At 43.7% G+C, this 17,209-nt stretch overlaps 1 protein-coding gene across 1 annotated transcript in view; it reads right to left on the reverse strand.

Moving 5' to 3' along the window:
* The window catches only part of ZBTB16 (zinc finger and BTB domain containing 16), a 247,814-nt gene that overhangs the window by 112,042 nt on the left and 118,563 nt on the right, over positions 1–17,209 (reverse strand). Inside the window, exon 2 of the mRNA XM_007936523.2 lies at positions 5,711–5,808. Coding sequence (XP_007934714.1) covers positions 5,711–5,808 — 98 coding nt within the window. The remainder of the gene's footprint in view (positions 1–5,710; positions 5,809–17,209) is intronic.

The following is a 17,209-nucleotide window of genomic DNA, read 5'->3' on the forward strand; positions in this document are numbered from 1 at the left end:
TACGGAAGTAGGATTGCCCAACCTTCCTTCCGAGGAGTAGCTGGTGGGTTTGAACCGCCAGCCTTCTGGTTAGCAGTCAAGTGCCTTAGGCACTATGCTACCAGAGCTCCTTGATACGCAATGAGTCAAAAATAGGGGTTAGGCAGTTCTGGGTGTTCTGAATTGTAGTCCACCAGTACCTTAAGCCAAGCTGTGGGAAATACTACCTAATGAGAAATCTTACATCAGCAAATCTCAGAACCAACTAGAGTCATTGCCTAAGACTGTGGTCTCTGCATGGATGTCCTAGAGCTAGGAATCATTTCATAAATTAGAACAAGGAGCAGCAAAGAAGCAGCCTTTCAGCAGATCCTAAAGAGCCCTATACCCACAAGGAGAAGGCAGCGAAGGGTGGGGAGAAATTCATCCCGACAGGGATTTGCTCCTGTTCACAGCCACAACTCTACACCCAGGGACAGATTACCAGATAAGCAAGGCAAGCACAGGCTTACTAGTGCTTATTTACATGTGAAACTGGTCACTACAGATTAGTAAGTAAGCACAAGTAAGCCCGTGCTTACCTTGTTTAATGGATAATCCAACACTGCCTACACCCAAGGTTCACCCACCAGCAGGGCCTGCTTTGCAAAGCACACAGGGTCATCTCTCTTCCCACCCCAAGCCTTTTTTTTTTTTTTTTTTGCAATATTCAATATTCAATATCCTAGCCCCAAAATTCATTTCTAAGAATGCAGGGTATGGCCAGACCAACCCCATTAGTTAATGAATTAAGTTACTGTTTGTTAATTTAAACTTACGGTATCATCAAGTATATCTCATAAACTTGATTAGTTAACACATTTAAATCAAAAACTTCTACTACTACCATTTAGGGTTTTATAAAGGGGGGATGGAGGAGTGAGGGAAGAAAAAAGAAAGCACTCTCTTGAAGAAGGGCCTCCTACAGGGCAAACTTCTAATTAAACAAATTGTCAATTTCCACACAATGAAAACTGATTTAGGAGCATAAATTTAGTATTATAGTCACCAAAAATGAGCCTTTTCATTGTAGAGAGCATAAGGGCTGTTTTCACCCGATAGGGAAATGAATGAGGAGGACAGGAAGAAGAAAATGAGAGAAAGGAGGAAAAACTGAGCAGGAGAAACAAGCTTGAATTCTTTATTCCTTTCATAAATAACATCTCTGTAGAATTCAATGTGGCCTCTTCTCAAGCATCAGAGAAACTCTACTAGCCTCCTCCTTCACCCACCCCACCAGATTAGAAAAAAAAAAAAAAAATTAATCTTGTATGATGACAAACTTGGCTCAGCACTCACTGTACATACTGTACCCACAGCCTGGCGCCTAGCCAGGCCTGGCTCAGTGCCAGAACTACAATAACAAACACAGGCAGTGCTCGCCAAAAGGGGGGTGGGGACCGAGCACGCCAAGCTAGCGAGGAAGTGCGTGCAGTTCAGCTCCGCTGAGCAGAAGAAAACAGCAGGAATGTGCCTGTGCCTGTGCCCCGTGCAAGGACAGTGATAACATTTGAGGGAAGCCAGGAGGATCCATTGCCCCTATCCAGTCCCCAGACCACTTCACCACAGGCTCCCTTTAAAAAAAAAAAAAAAAATGGTCCACAAGGTTCTAGAGCAACTTTTGTTCTCTTGGGCTCTGCACTGCTGCTCCAACCCTTGGTTAACTTCTGTAAAATGGGTCTGCAGTACAAACCTTTAGGGACAATCCATGCTGTCAGTTCCCTGCATGGAGCTCTCATTCCATCAAAACAGAGCAGCAACAAAACGACCTCATGTCATAAAATTAAAGGTCTCCTCTAATGCATCACACCATTCTGTTATCGGGTGGCTGAGGGAGTAGCAATCAGAATGTGCAAGGCTGACTTTTGCTTCTAGAATCAGAACAACCTGGCACCCCCAACCTACGTCCCTGACCCTAGCTCCCAACAAGGCCCCAAGGGCCTTCACTTCTTAACAAGGGGGTCAAACCATTCAGGAAGCGTTCTAGCCTCACCAAGCCCTTTTATGGTATCTTATTTTTAAGTCATTCTAGCACAGAGGTGAGAGGTATGCGGGACGATAGAAAAAAATAGAAAGTGGAAATATCAGACTCTAAGTAGGCTATGAGCTATCTGCAAGGGTAAATTAAAACTCTATTATGACTCAGCATACCTCCCCCATCAGCAAATCTTCCTTTACAAGGACATTGGCAAGTGAACTTTAGAGGAACAAATCATTTGACACAATCAGCCTTCAGTACCCAGTAAGATAGGCACTGAAAGGAAAAACTCCCATAGACCATGGGGCCTTCAAGTGGCATCTCAGTTGGGTTCTGAATGCATTTCCCAGGGAATCACAGGCCCCACAAAGTTGGGAGTGCAAAGTCACTCATCTTCTCTGAACTGGGAACTCCAGGCTCACCCTAAAGCAGGTAAGCAGCTCTTCTCCTTCTACTGTCTACCTGTCCCTCCCCACCCCTGCAACACTGTTAAAGGAGCACACAGAGAAGGTAGTCACACTGTCAGGAAGAGAGGTGTGATATGGGCCAAATGGGCTTCCAGCTGGCCCCAGTGAACCCTCAGACATAGCCTAACCAGGACAGACCAGGCAGGAGACTGCAGGGAGCCTGTAGGCTTCCAGGAAGTGGAAACAGACACAATCAACATTTATTAATCATCAACTATATGTTTGGGGACTATGCTATGGATGCTGTTAACATATACCCTCTTTCTTAATCCTCCAAAAAAAAAAAAAAAATTAAGTGAGTTAGTAACACCTGTACTTCATACTCAACAAATTCATTCAACAATTATTTGTTGACACCAACAGTGTGCCAGGTAGTGCACTGGACATAACAGGGAAAGCGTCTGTACCCAAGTAGCTAATCATCTCTTAGAGGAAGGAAGAGAAAGAGAAATTATATTTACCAAAAGCCTATCACACATCAAATTTGAGCCTCCCAACTTCTCTGAGGTACAAGTATTCTCATTTCACAGATGAGGAAACTGAGGCTAAAAGAGCTTATGTTTCTTCTTCTCCAAGATCACACAGTCAGGAGGTAGATGCCCAAATTTCTTCTACTTTATCACTCTGTCTCCCAAGTAGAGGACATAAAGCAAGTCCATAAATAACTATAATGCAAAGAAGAATGACTGTGGCCAAAGATAACATCAGATAAAGGAATATGGGTGCCCAGAGTAAGGCACAAATACTTCCTGCTGGAGGTGGGAAAGAATGGGGGATAGCACTAGGGAAGACCTGGGTGTGGGAAGACTGGGGAAGGTCTATTCCAGGCAGAGGGAACAGAGTGAAAAAGGCTTGAGCTCCAAAACGAGAAGCACATAAAGCAAACCTGGAGTCTGGGTTTAAAGCAGGAGTAATGAGAAATAATGCTTTTGGGGACTGAGTTACAGAAAGGGCAAGGGAGCTTTAACAACAGACTGAAAGTGTATTACCACCATCTAAGTACCCAGCACCATATAGTTAAGAGACCCCACAGGGGTCTGGAGGAGGGAACACCCAGACTCTGCTTTCAGGGTAGGAAAGCACGTTCAAAGCACACACTGAACTCTAAACAAAGTGCAAAGCTGAGGAAGATACAAGGTGCAAGCTATTAAAACAGAGCAAAAAGAGTACATGAGTACTGAGCAGAGGCCAAACAGAGGAATGACTAGGCTCACGACTCCAGGCCAAGGCAAGGCTGGAGGACAGATAGAGATGGTTCAATAGAACAAGGTGTGGGAGTGGGAGGCTCCACAGGAAGGAGGCATGGAACACACCAAGACATGGAGACAGAACGGTCAGATGGCTCCTGATGAGCTTGAGTCCTTGGATCTGGAAAAGGCAAGAATGGGAATAACAGCAAATACTTAGGGTACTTTAGGAAGAGCCATGAAGTCCAAGAAGACAGATAACATCCAACACACAGACTCTGAAGCAAGGCAGTGGTGAGTGGAAGCACGAAAACCAACCAATAGCATTAATATGATGGTACGCTCAATAGACGGGGGTGTGGGCAGAGTGGAAAGAGACAGCCAGGCAGGAAGCTTCTGGAGTAAGGTGATAGGAACACGTTCCAGGGTGACAGCTTCCAAAGTGCAGAAAAGGGAGGAAGGTGGAAGCAAAAGCAATCAACATTTATGAAACACCAATTATATGCCAGGGATCATGCTATGCATGCCTTTAACATATACATCCTCTCACCTAATTCTATAAAGAAGAAATTACATGAGTTAATCATACCTGCACTTTACAAATGCAAAACAGTTCAAAAGCTAAATCTGCCTGAGGTCATATAGCACATATCACAAACAGGATTTGAACCCCAAATCTGTCTAACCACAAAAAAATTGGTTCATGCCGTTCTCATGAACGCTAAAATGCCCACCACGGTCAGATACTTGAGGCCACATAGTGAAAGCACCAGTAGAGGCTGGCAGTTGAGTACATGAGGGAAAAGCATAACCAAATAAGAAGTTAATCTATCTATCTCTTTCTTTTATTTTGGTGAAAGTATGCATAATCTCACACACACACACCATTTTAACAATTTCTACATGTACTATTCAGTGACACTCTTTACATTCTTCAAGTTGTACTATCATTCTCATTATCCTTTTCCAAATTATTCTACCTCATTATCTTAAACTCACTGCCCCCTAAGCTTCTCATCTAGCCTTTCAAGTTGCCGTTGTCAATTTATCTCACACAGATAATTCCTTAAAGGAGCACAATGCTCAAAGGCGATGTACTTTACTAATTAAGATAAACTATTTTTTGGCTCAAAGAAGACTTCAGGGGATAGTTTTGGTTTAAGGTTTAAAGTTTAACAACTATGTCAGGGTAATAGTTCCAGGGGTTCCTCTGGCCTGAAAGTCTCCAGAAAGTTTGGGTTCCATTGAGAATCTGAAATTCTGTTTCATATTTCCCCGTTTTGATCAGAATTCAAGAAGATAACCCCTCTCCCCTCTCTGAAAAAGTGAGTCCAAGGTTGAAAGGCAAGGAAATTGGAAGGAAGAGGGAACTGTCCCTGGCAGGGAAGTGGTGAAGCCTCTGCAAGCTCTTATCCTTGAAGCAGCAGAATCAGGGCTGCTGCATCCTTCCATCCACTGAGGACTACTGCTGGGCATGCTGGATAGTAAGCATCTCTCCCTTTTCCACACCTCAGAGGGCAAAGCAGCTTTGCTCACATCCTCCAGTCAAAACACGGGCAAAAATACCAGCAGCCATACAGCCAACCACACTAGAATTGGATAAAATTAACTTGCAAAAAAAAAAAAAAAAACCAGCATGCTATAACTAGCTTTGTGTTCCAACCTTTCTATATCTATTTAATTAAAGGCTCCTGTATAATGTGAACCCAATAGTCAGATTCATTAGACAGCGAGAGCCTAATTCCACAACTGTTTTGCTAATGAAACTGCAGTCTACTTTGGAAGGTAGATCACACAGGGTACTGGGTGCCAACGATGCCCTGGGAAATCCAGGAGTGTGAGGATGGGTTCATCCAGATGCAGTCAGGATGGCCTTTTTTGCTCTATTAATCTGGAGCCAATATCCAGGATGGCCAACTATCCCATAGAACAAGGTGTACCAAGGTCCCAGCTAGCAGTAGGGGGACATCCATGGCACAGCAGGCTGTGAACAGGGAGTGGGAGGGTACCAGAGGTGGTTGCCTGCACCCAGATGGGCCCATTAGGGCATTTTCGCCTACCTGAATGAGCCAGTAAGTGCATTCTCAGTCGCAAACTATCCAGGAAGCGCTTCCCGCAGAGCTCACACCCGTATGTCTTCATCCCACTGTGCAGCTTCCTGTAGGAGAAAGGAAAAGATAGGTTGCTGCTCCTCTGGCTGGACAGAAGGCAGGTGCACTCCCTACCTAGGGCTCTGTAGCCATCTCTCATGCAGGTTAACAAGAAGAAGGAAGAGTGACGGCATGAGTGCTGGAGACAGGCACTGACGCAGATACATCCCTAGATCCTCAGAAAGCCTAATTGCCCCTTTCCCAGGTATTACTGCCCAAGAAGCAAGCGTTCCTGTCTTGTATAAGAAACAGAACTACAAAACACTTCCTACTGCTTCACTCACTGCTATATAGGAAACCAGAGTCTCCATCTGGTGTAAATGGTTCAACACTAGACTACTAGCCAGTTGGAGGTTTCAAACCCACCCAGAGCTGCCTTGGAAGACAGGCCTGGCAATCTGCTTCCAAAAGGTCACAACCTATCGAACAGTTCTACTCTGTACATGTGGGGCTGCCATGAGTCAAGTTCACTCAACAGCAACTAACAACAACATGTGAGCCAAAGGGGGTAAGAAAAACATCCAATTTCACCAAGAAGCATCCAGGACAGTCAGACAGACATATGGTCATTGTCAAACTAACAGAAACCTATATGGAGGCCACCATATCCATACTCACCTTGGTCCCAGTACTGCCCTTACTGTGCTGTGAGTGTTCATATGCCTGGCCCCCTGCTAGACAGCTGGACTCAGGTGAGCTGCACCTGTGTTTTCCCTCTTATATCTCCAGCTCCACTACAGGGAGTGACACATAGTAGGTGTTGAATAAGCTTTTTAACAAATGGATATGTTTATGGACACAAGATGGTCTCTCTCAGGACATCCAAATATTCTTAGAACTGCAGTGATTGCTCAACAGGCACCCTTCCCTGAAGGCTCAGCTTGACAAGTGTCTTCCCTATATGTCTTGCCAGAGAAGTTGAGCCCTGACATAAGTAAGGAAACATAAAGAAACCAGGTAACATCTACAATTATGAGATGGAAGTGGCCTTTACTGACTTTCTAAAATACTTCACGTGCGTTATCTCATTTTGCCATCACCACAGTTCTGTGAGGCAGGTTGGGCACATATCCCTTAGGAGACAGAGGCCCAGTAACAACTGGTCACAGGCCCAGTATGAGACAGTACTTGGAGCCTGACTCACAACCCAAGGCCTTTTCCACCAGAGGTCCTGCTCAATCATGAGCCAGCAATGGAGCCAATAAGATGCAGAGTAGCAAGCAGGCAAGCAGGGTGATGAGAGCTGGGCAGAGGGTCTGGGTATGGCACTACCGAGCTCCATGTTGCCAGCTGGAGTGTGGGACATCTGGCCAAGAACACTGACTTTCCTCCCACCCACACTCCTGTTCTCAGGCCCTTATGTGCCATTGTCAGAGCCAGCCTCCACCTCCTCCCCAGTCTCTGAGCCTTGCCCACAACTTCTATGAACCCCAAGGAACAAGACAGGCAAGGGCAGCCAGAGGCTGGATTTGAGGGCAGAAGGCCAGCCAGAAGAGAAGAGAGGCCCTCTTAGAACAAACAACCTCTTACAATCAGAAGGTTCATGTGTTAAGACCATAGTCAAAGAATGGAGAGTGGGTACTGATATTGGATAAACTGTGGGTGGAGAGATGGAGTATCATTATATACTCAAGCCAGCAGTGCTTGGATCTGGGCCTCAGTGGCCAGCCCATGAAAACATAGCCAAGCCACCCATTGCCACTACTTTCCAAATTCTAAGTATAGAACCCAGCAGCATGTCAAAACCATGTGGTCCGTCCAGGTAGGCCTCTTTAGAGCCACAGTCTAGGGCCACAGTGGCCTGAAGACAGCATACAGTATGCAGTTGTGTACAGCCTTCTGATGGTGATTACGCACAGTCCTCTCCACAGAACTCTTTCTCAATCCCATTATTTTGTTTGTTCGCTTTCCCTCTAATCCCTTGCCAAAGGCAAATGATTTCTCAATCTCTCTTTCACACACACACACACACACACACCCTCATCCATAAGACTGTAGTACACCCCACCCCCATGTTATCTTACTCCTGGTCATGGCTAATCTATCCAAATTGAGAAATATTAACAGTACAGAATGTTTTAACTGAACAGCCTTAACTCAAAATACATTGCACAATGCTGGGCACTGGGGCATGCACTAATGGCTTTTTGGGCAAAGTATGTTTTTAAATATGCATCCAGGCATGTGAGTATCTGTATATTTGTGTATTTGCACACACACACATGAAAACTAAGTATTCTGGACATGATAGATGTTTGCTTTCCTAAAAGATGTTCCATGGGATGTCAAAGGCTCTATTCACAAATGGTTCAGCAGGTGAACGATTTGCACACATTTGTGCTCAGTCCTGGAATGGGTTCCAGTTTTATTTCCATCTTTTGCTTTGTTGGTGATTTGTTAGCTTCCAGGAATGCCCACCTCTCAAGGGAGGCTGTCAGGAGGAACAGGAGGGCAAACACCAACCTGGATTTGTTTTCTAAATAGTATTTAGAGTGACCCGTTTTCAGATTCCAGGAGCCACCATCAGGCTAAGCTCCACACACTGGGTTCCCATTTCTTCCAGCTATGGGTTCCAGATCAAATCTCTGTCTCTCACCCTGCTGAATACTTTCTTGGTAAGCCCCCTGACTTTTCACTAGATGCAAATGGATTTGCCTGGCAATTGGAAGAAGCACGCTTTTCTTGGCCAACTGAATTGGCTTGGTGTGAAAGGTGATGAGATCTTATTCTCCTACAGAGGTGACAAAGAATGCCGGGTGAGTAGCCAGAAGAACTGGATCCTTGTCCCAACTCTTCCATTAGCATGTCACGACCCTGGACAAACTATGCTATCACAAACTCTACATTTTAAACTATAAAGTGTTGTGAATGCTATCGAAGGTTCTTGTTCCCTTATAGGGCCAAAATTTTCTTATTCAAAAGTCATATCTGTACCATTTTGCCTGCCTCCAAAGAACAGATCTATGAAGATCTATTCTCTCTGAGCCATATTCCATTTTTGGGATATCCTGTAACAAGTCAAAGTTCGCCTAGGCCCAATCTAAGAAATCTATTAATTTTCAAACCTTCTAATCCAGATAACTTGAGTTTCCTCCCTTTACTCACTTGCTGTCTATCTCTCAGTGAAAGAAACTTGCAGGACTCATCACCAACCTTTCCTCCAAACCACTCTGTTGCCTGCACTTTCCAACCTTCAGAGGTTCAGGTGGTTCTGTCTTGTCCAATTCTTGGGATAAGGACACTTAGTGGCAACTGACCCACTACCTCAGTGCCCTGAATAGATCACTAGAAGTAAATGTGGTGTCCATGTGATTCCACATGTAGTAAAAGGACAAAGGTCCTACCTCACTGGCAGAGAAGCCTGGACAAAGCATACAAAGTTCAGAAGAGAAAAAGGGAACAACTTCACAGGCCTGGAAGTTTGACAGAGCCCTGGTTCACTCATACCTTTAATTATTTTTCAGATACTTAAAAGAAAAAAGAATAGTGAAGTATCTGAGTACATTCAAGGGACCTGGCTACCAGCAGGCTTTCTCTGCCATAGTCTGGAGAATGGCTAATATAGACATAAAATTCCAATTAGTTTCTAGAACAACAGTACAAATTTTTATAAACTCATGATCTATCACTCTTTAGGCCACAACTTTCTCTACTACCCTCTCCCCTCTAAAAAACCATGCAACTGAAAAACCGTTTAATCAAAATGGAAATTCCATCTGCCTCCTTCCTCCCAACCACATACACTCAGATGCATTCTGAGTGAATGCCATGAACCAGGGCATTCCTGGTTCCTAGTCCGGTTCTGTCTTTTCACAAGCTCTGACTGCTTTAGCCATCTGAGGTCACCAGTGTCCACTGAGACACAGGGAAGAAGGACAGCAGGAGACACTTGGACATCTCTCTGATACTATCTTGATTGACAACAGAGTTTTCAAATTCTCTTCTCAGAATAAGCCACATTGTCGACCAGCATTTTGAAAATTACCCAGTTCTAGTATGGCTCTAGCAGCTCTGTTCTATACTCTGTGAAGTCTCCATCTCCCCCACATGCTTCATGTCCCCACTCCCATCATTCTTCTTTTTTTTTCTTTTTTTAATTTGACTGTGCATTTGTTGCAAATTTACAGAGCAAAATTTGTTTTACATTCAACAGTTCGCATACATTTGATTTCACGCCCTGATTACCATCCCTGACCATAACAAACTCTCCTCCCCTCACTTCCCTATAGCTACCCCATCCCTGTGCCCTTCTTAACCATGCACTCCTGTCTGTCCAGCTTTCCCTCTATGTGAATGCTGCCCCTCTGGTGCCCTTTGGCCAATTGCTCTAAGGGGTATATCTCCCTAGAGTGGCTGGGTGCATCACCCTAGGGTAGGTGCTGAGAGCCAACCCTTGGGAGAGTTCAATTACTAGACTCCATCCAACCAGTAATTTTGGTCATTTTTGTGTTTTTGAATTTTGTTCCACATTTTCCTCCCACTTTATTTTATCCAAGATCTCCAGCTTTGATCCCTTCCTGAGTGGTTGGCATTGGTAGCCGGACACCATCTAGTTCTTCTGATCTTGGAGTCCATCATATCCTTGGACCACTTGTTTCCAGATGATTTTTATATTCTTCACTCTTCTTTGCTTCAGATGAGAAGTGACCAACAGTTGCATCTTAGATGGCCGCTCGAAAGCTTTTAAGACCCCAGTCGCTACTTACCAAAGTAGGTTGTGGAACAAGATTTTTATGTACTATGTTGTGCCAATTGAGTTTGGTGTTCCCCAAGACTATGGTCCTGAGTCGGTAGGCCTGGTGATTCTCTCTCAAGGTGTTTGGTTGTCTCTGAAAGGTTACTCCAATTCTGTCTTTTATTGCTCCTGTAATGTGTGTGGCCAATTTTGTAGCACAAGTGCATATGTAAGATTATCTTCAGCTAAATCTATCCTTGGTCTAGGATATATTCCTGTTTGCTGACCCCCACCTGATCTTTTCACTTTTCTGTGTCTTGTTTAGTGTTAGTGGTAATGTAGTACTGTGCATAAATTAGTATTATTTGCCTCTGTTGTCTACATCCTGTGTGCACATTACAGTGTCCTTCCTTTCCCCAATGTCACCATATTGGTCACAGACTCTTTTCATACCATCCCTCCCATCACTCAAATCAGCATGTGCCCTCCAACTAGTCCAAAAGTCCCTTCCCCTTCCTTCCCATCCCCGATAACCAACAGTGAATTTCCTTCCCTAAGTAAACCTTGCCTTGACTTTTTACAATAATGGGCTCATCAATATTTGTCCTTCTGTGCTTGATTTATTTCACTCAGCATAAAAAAACAACTAAACTCACTGCCATCAAGTTGGATCTGACTCATAGCAACCCCTCCTTGAGTTTCCGAGGCTGTATCACTACAGAAGTAGATTGCCCAAACCTTCCTTCCTAAGAGTGGCTGGTGGGTTTGAAACGCCAGCCTTCTGGTTAGCAGGCAAATGCCTTAGGCACTATGCCACCAGAGCTCCTGTCCTCCAAATTCATCCACATTGTGAGATGATTCATGTATTTTTCATTATTCTTTAATGTAGCATAGTAATTTCATTGTATGAATGTCCATAATTTCGTTATCCATTCATCTGTTGATGGGCATTTAGGTTGGTTCCATCTCTTTGCTATAATGAATTGTGCTGCAATGAACATGGGTGTGCATATGTCTATTTGTGTCCTGTCTCTCACCTCTTTAGGATATATTCTTAGTAATGGAATTGCTGGATCAAATTGCATTTCTATTTTCAGTTTTTTAAGGAAATGCCATACCATTTTATTTTCCACAATGGTTGAACCATTTTGCAGTCCCATCAGCTGTGCATGAGAGTTCCAATCTCTCCACAGCCTAGCTAGCATCTGTTATTTTCTGTTTTGTTGAACTTTGCTATTATTGCTGGGTGAGATAATATCTCATTGTTGTTTTGATCTGCATCTCTCTAATGGCTAATGATCATGAGCATTTCCTCATGTGTTTGTTGGCAGCCAGTATATCTTCTTTAATGAAGTGACTGTTCATGTCCCTTGCCCATTTTTAAATTGGATTGTTTGTCTTTTTGATGTTGAGGTGTTGAAGTTTTCTATAAATTCTGGAGATAAGTCCTTTGTCAGATATGTCACAGGCAAATATTTTCTCCCAATCTGTAGGTTCTCTTTTTACCCTTTTGGAGAAGTCTTTTGATGCACATAAGAATTTCATTTTTAAAAGGTCCCAGTCATCTAGCTTCTCTTCCACTGACTGCATTTTGGATTATGTTTGATAGTCTATTTATGCCATAAATTAGAGCCCCTAGATTTGCCCCTATTTTATCTTTGATGAGATAGTTTTGGGTTTTACATTTAAGTCTAAAGATTGGGCTTAAGTTCTCCCTCTGCCCCCATGGTGACCCACCAGAGATCACACCTGGCCCATTAGGTAAACTCACCTTGAACGTAACAAATTTTCACTTACATTCAAAAAGACAAAGGAAAAAAATAGCTTCTAACAGGTTTTTAGCTATTTTCTCAGGGAAACTGAGTCATGATGAGAAATTCCAAAACCAAAAAACCAACTCACTGCTGTGGAGTCAGATCCAACTCATACTGACCCCTCGTTGGGTTTCTGTGGCAGTATCACTACGGAAGTAGATAGCCTAATCTTTCTTCCAAGGAGTGACTAGTGGGTTTGAACCACCAGCTTTCTAGTTAGCAGTCACATGCTTTAGGCACTACGCCACCAGACCTCCCCATCAGAAATCAGAACTAAGCAAATCTGAACTCTGCCAAGTAACTGGAGACAACGACCCATTCCTTCTCACTCTGATTCTCAACCATGCAACTCTCACTAGTAAAATCAAGCAGGCAAGATACAAGCTCATCTGAACCATTTTTGTGCTACTCTGGATCTGATAATTCATAAATATCCCATCCGGTTTAAACCATAAAGTCCCCAATGGCAGAAGCCATGTCTATGCCCCCAGCTCCTCCTCCCCACTTAGGGCCTAATTTAAACAAACAAACAAACAAAAAAAAAAAAAAAAAAAAACTCACTGCCAAAGTGTTGTAAACTCCATAATGGCAGAAGCCATTTCTATACCCCAGCCCTCCCTCTGCTACTTAGGGCCTAATATAACCCCCCTCAAAAAAAAGCCAAACACACTGCCATCGAATCATTTCCAACTCATAGCAACCCCCACTGGGTTTCAGAGGCTGTAAATCTTTACAGAAGTAGATCTCCTCATCTTCCTTCCACGGAGCAGCTGGTGGGTTTGAACCACTGACCTAGCAGTCAAGTGCCTTATCCACTACACCACCAAAGCTCCTTAGGGCCTAGTTTAGAAGAGATTAACCAATGCTGCTGTATCTAAGGGGTGTCTCCACCACCCATCTAAGAGTTTGTCATACTGCAGTGGCTTGCAAGTTGCTTGGATGCTGAAAGCTGTGCCACCGGTATTTCAAATCCAGGTAGGGTTTCAGTGGACAGGTTTCGGTGGAGCTTCAAAACTGAGACAGACTAGAAAAAAAGGCCTGGCAATCGACTTTTGAAAATCAGCCAATGAACAGAATATTGCCTGAGACTTCAACTCCCTTGGATGCATCATGAGGAAGGACTGAACACTGGAGAAGGACATCATGTTTGGTAACGTGGATGGTCAGTGAAGGTGAGGGAAACCCAGTAAGATGGACTGACACAATGGCTGCATAATGGACTTGAGCATACCAGTGATCATGAAGATGGGTGCAGGACTGGGCAATATTTCATTCTGTTATATGGGGTTGCTGTGAGTTGAAGCCAACTTGACAGTGAAACAACAAGGGAAGGTCTAGGCATCCCTCCATGCTAACAATATTCCAAGCACAACAGCCTCACTGGCAACCCCCAACTCAGCCCTGAGCCCTATCCTAATGGCTCCTGAAATCCATACAAGAAATGCCTGTGGGGGAAAATACCCATGACCATATATAAGGTTGGCAGACAATATTTCTACATACTGATTTGTATGTGCTGTAAGAATGTCCGTGTAATTAAAAAATGTGCAGAAGATATGAACAGATACTTCACCAAAGAAAATATTCAAGCAGCCAACAAACACATGAAGAAATGTTACAATTATTAGCCATTAGAGAGATGCAAATCAAAACAACCATGAGATACCATCTTATCCCAGCATTAACAGCAAAGTTCAACAAGACAGAAAATAACAAATGTTATTTTGGATGTGGAGAAATTGGAATTAGGACTCTCATACACTGCTGGTGGGACGGTAAAATTATACAACCACTGTGGAAATCAGTATGGCGATTCCTTAAAAAGTTGGAAATAGAAATACTATTTGATCCAGCAATCCCATTACTAAGTATATATCCTAAAGAAGTGAGAAACAAGACACGAATAGAAATATGCACACCTATGTTCATCTAAGCACTATGCATAACAGCAAAGAGATGGAAACAACCTAAGTGCCCATCTACCGAGGAACGCATAAACAAACTGTGGTAACACACAACGGAATACTATGTGACCATAAAGAATAACGCAGAATGTGTAAAACACCGCATAATGTGGATAAACTTGGAGGACATTATGCTGAGTAAAATATGCCAGTCACAGAAGGATAAATATTATATTAGTCCGCTATTGTAAAAAATCAAGGCAAGATTTATACATGGAAGGAAACTTTCTTTGCTGGTTACCAGGGATGGAATGGGAGAGGAGGGAGAATTTCTAGAGAGGTTGGAAAAAAATCTAGAAATCAAAGATTATTAGTGGTTACCAGGAATAGGAGGGAGGGAGAAAGAGGAACCTTTGGTTGTGGGGCACTGAGTTTATCCTAATGATGGTGGAATATTTTGGAAAAGGGTAGCAAAAATGGTGGCACAACATGAAAAATGTCATCAATGTCCCTGAGCTGTAAATGGGGAAGTTGTTATGTTGGCAAATGTCTTGTTGTGTATGTTTTCACCACAATTTAAAGAAAAAAAAAAAATAAGAACCAAAAAAAGAAAAAAAAAATCCATATAACTAGAACTAAAAGGGGTGGGGTGGCAAAATTATGGTAACTTCTTAGTCAACTATCCTGATGGAGTGAGTTGTTGGACCTGTGGGCTCAGGACCATGGTTGCAGGGAACATCAAGCTCAATTGGCATAACATATACTACACAAAATCATTGTTCTACATCCTACTTTGGTGAGCAGAGGCTAGGGTCTTAAAAGCTTGCAAGCAGTCATCTAGATGCAACAATGGGTCTCTCCTAGTCCAAAGCAAAAAAGAATGAAGAAAACCAAAGATGCATGGAAACAATTAGCCAAGGGACTAGTGGACCATGCAAACCTCAGCCTATATGACCATGAGACCAGAACTAGATGGTGCCCAGCTACCACTGTCAACCTCTTGGAAAGAGATCAGTATAGGAGCTCCTGGACAGAGTGGAAGAACAATGTGGAACAAAATTCAAAATCATAAAAATGACCAGGTTTATTGGTCTGATAGAGCCTGGTGAGACCCCAGACTAGAGCCCCTAGAGTTTCCCTTCAGGTTTGGAACTGAACTCACGTCCATGGCTTCCAGCCAAAAAAATAGACAGGCATAAAGGGTGAACATTTACAACAGGTAGATACACTCCTCAGAGCGATCAATCATGGGAGAACAGAAAGGTAATATTTGGGAAATAGCTCAGGGGGCAGGAATGCATAGGAAAGGACACAGGGAAGAGGTAACTACAGGGAGGAAGTGGGTAGAGAGCTGTTAAATTGTGGGGAATTGCAATCAATGTCAAGAAACAAAATGTGCATGAACTGCTGTATGGAAAATGAATTTGCTCTGTAAACTTTCACCCGCATCACAATAAAAATTTTTTTAAAAAAAAGACAATAAATGCCTGTGGATATTTCAAAGCAGCAAAAAGCCTGAGCTCCAGCCAACCTCTCATCCTCAGGATAAAACTTCATCCCCTAACCTACTTAGACCAGCAACAGCAGAAGGAGTGGCAGCAAGGAGAGACTCATGCCAAACTCAATCCTCTCTACCCTCAACCTCCTGGGACAGCTGACCTACAGCTGCTTCCAAGGGCAAGGAAGGGATGGGCACCCTACGTCTATTCTCTTCAGGCAAAGCTCAGCCCAGTTCCATCCTAGGCAGCTGAAAACTAGAGGAGAAGGTGGCTAGGAGAAGGGCTAAGTGAAGGGCTAGGTTCCACAAGGAAAAGGCCAGAGAGAGAGTGGTTCAAGCCTTGGCACTGCTAATAGTACATTTCTTCCCAAATTTCTCTGCCCTGAGACCAGGGGAAAAGCTAGAATAGAACATAGGTAAGGCAGGTTTAGAGAGTAGATTCTAAGTCCTAATAATTAAAAGGCTATACTCCTTCACTCTTTTAAGAGTTGAAATTGCCTGGCCTATGAGTATTGTTGGGCAGAACAGCAATGGGAACTAAGACCTACAATCAAGGAAAGTGAGTGGGAGGGAACTCCACAGTCAGATTACCAACTGCCCTCTCCCACCCTTGAATGAGTACAATCAAAGCAGGGAATCCATCCTACCAGTGCTATTACAAGATAACATTTCCTTGTTCCAAGTTTACCTGCCTCCATTCCCTAAACCAACACTCAGCCCCAGCCAGTGCAGCCCAGAAGGTCCTTCCAAATCACTTTATCCTTAGTCTGAGGATGCTCCACATGCAAAGTCACCCCAGTGTTTGGGGCTTTGCCTTCTGATCTTGTGACCATCAACTTGACCAACTCAGTGCTTCTAAGGAGTACAGAGAACAGATAAGGAGACGGGGGACCTAAAGCAAGGTCTAACCTTCTCTCAAAAGCCTGCTGCACCTGAGAACCAACACTCTCCATGATCCTCCACTGGCCATGAGGAACTAACCACCATGCAAACCTCCTGCCCCTCACTTCAGGAGGACTTGAACAATTAGAACTGCAGTGTCTCCCCACATGGGCATGGCATGAGGCAGTGCCCTTCATGGAGCCCTGCCAAAGCTCTCAGTCTTGAAAGCAACAACTGACTCCTAAACCCAGTGGTTCAATCACCTTGCCAAGCAGAAACAAAATTGAAATGGAGAGAGCTTACGTACTGCAGTCATGGGTTCATTCTTTTTCCTCCAACCCTTAAATTCAAAAACATATCTTCAAAAATATGATCAGGTTTGCTGGTCTAATAGAACCTGGTGGAACCACTGAGACTATGGCCCCTAGCTGCCCTTCTGGTCTGATCAAACCCACACCTGTGGCTTCCAGCCAAACAAAAGACAGGCATATGAGGTAAACATTTACTCTAGGTAGATACATTCCTTGGAGAGAATAATCATGGGAGAATAGAAGGGCTGTGTATGCACAAGGAGACGGCTCAAGGGGAAGGAGTGCATGGAGGGATGGACACAGGGAAGAGGTAACTATCGGGAGG

Source organism: Orycteropus afer, unplaced genomic scaffold, assembly GCF_000298275.1.
Source record: "Orycteropus afer afer isolate SDZICR_OR568_19922 unplaced genomic scaffold, OryAfe1.0 scaffold00036, whole genome shotgun sequence".
Taxonomy (NCBI): Eukaryota; Metazoa; Chordata; class Mammalia; order Tubulidentata; family Orycteropodidae; genus Orycteropus; species Orycteropus afer.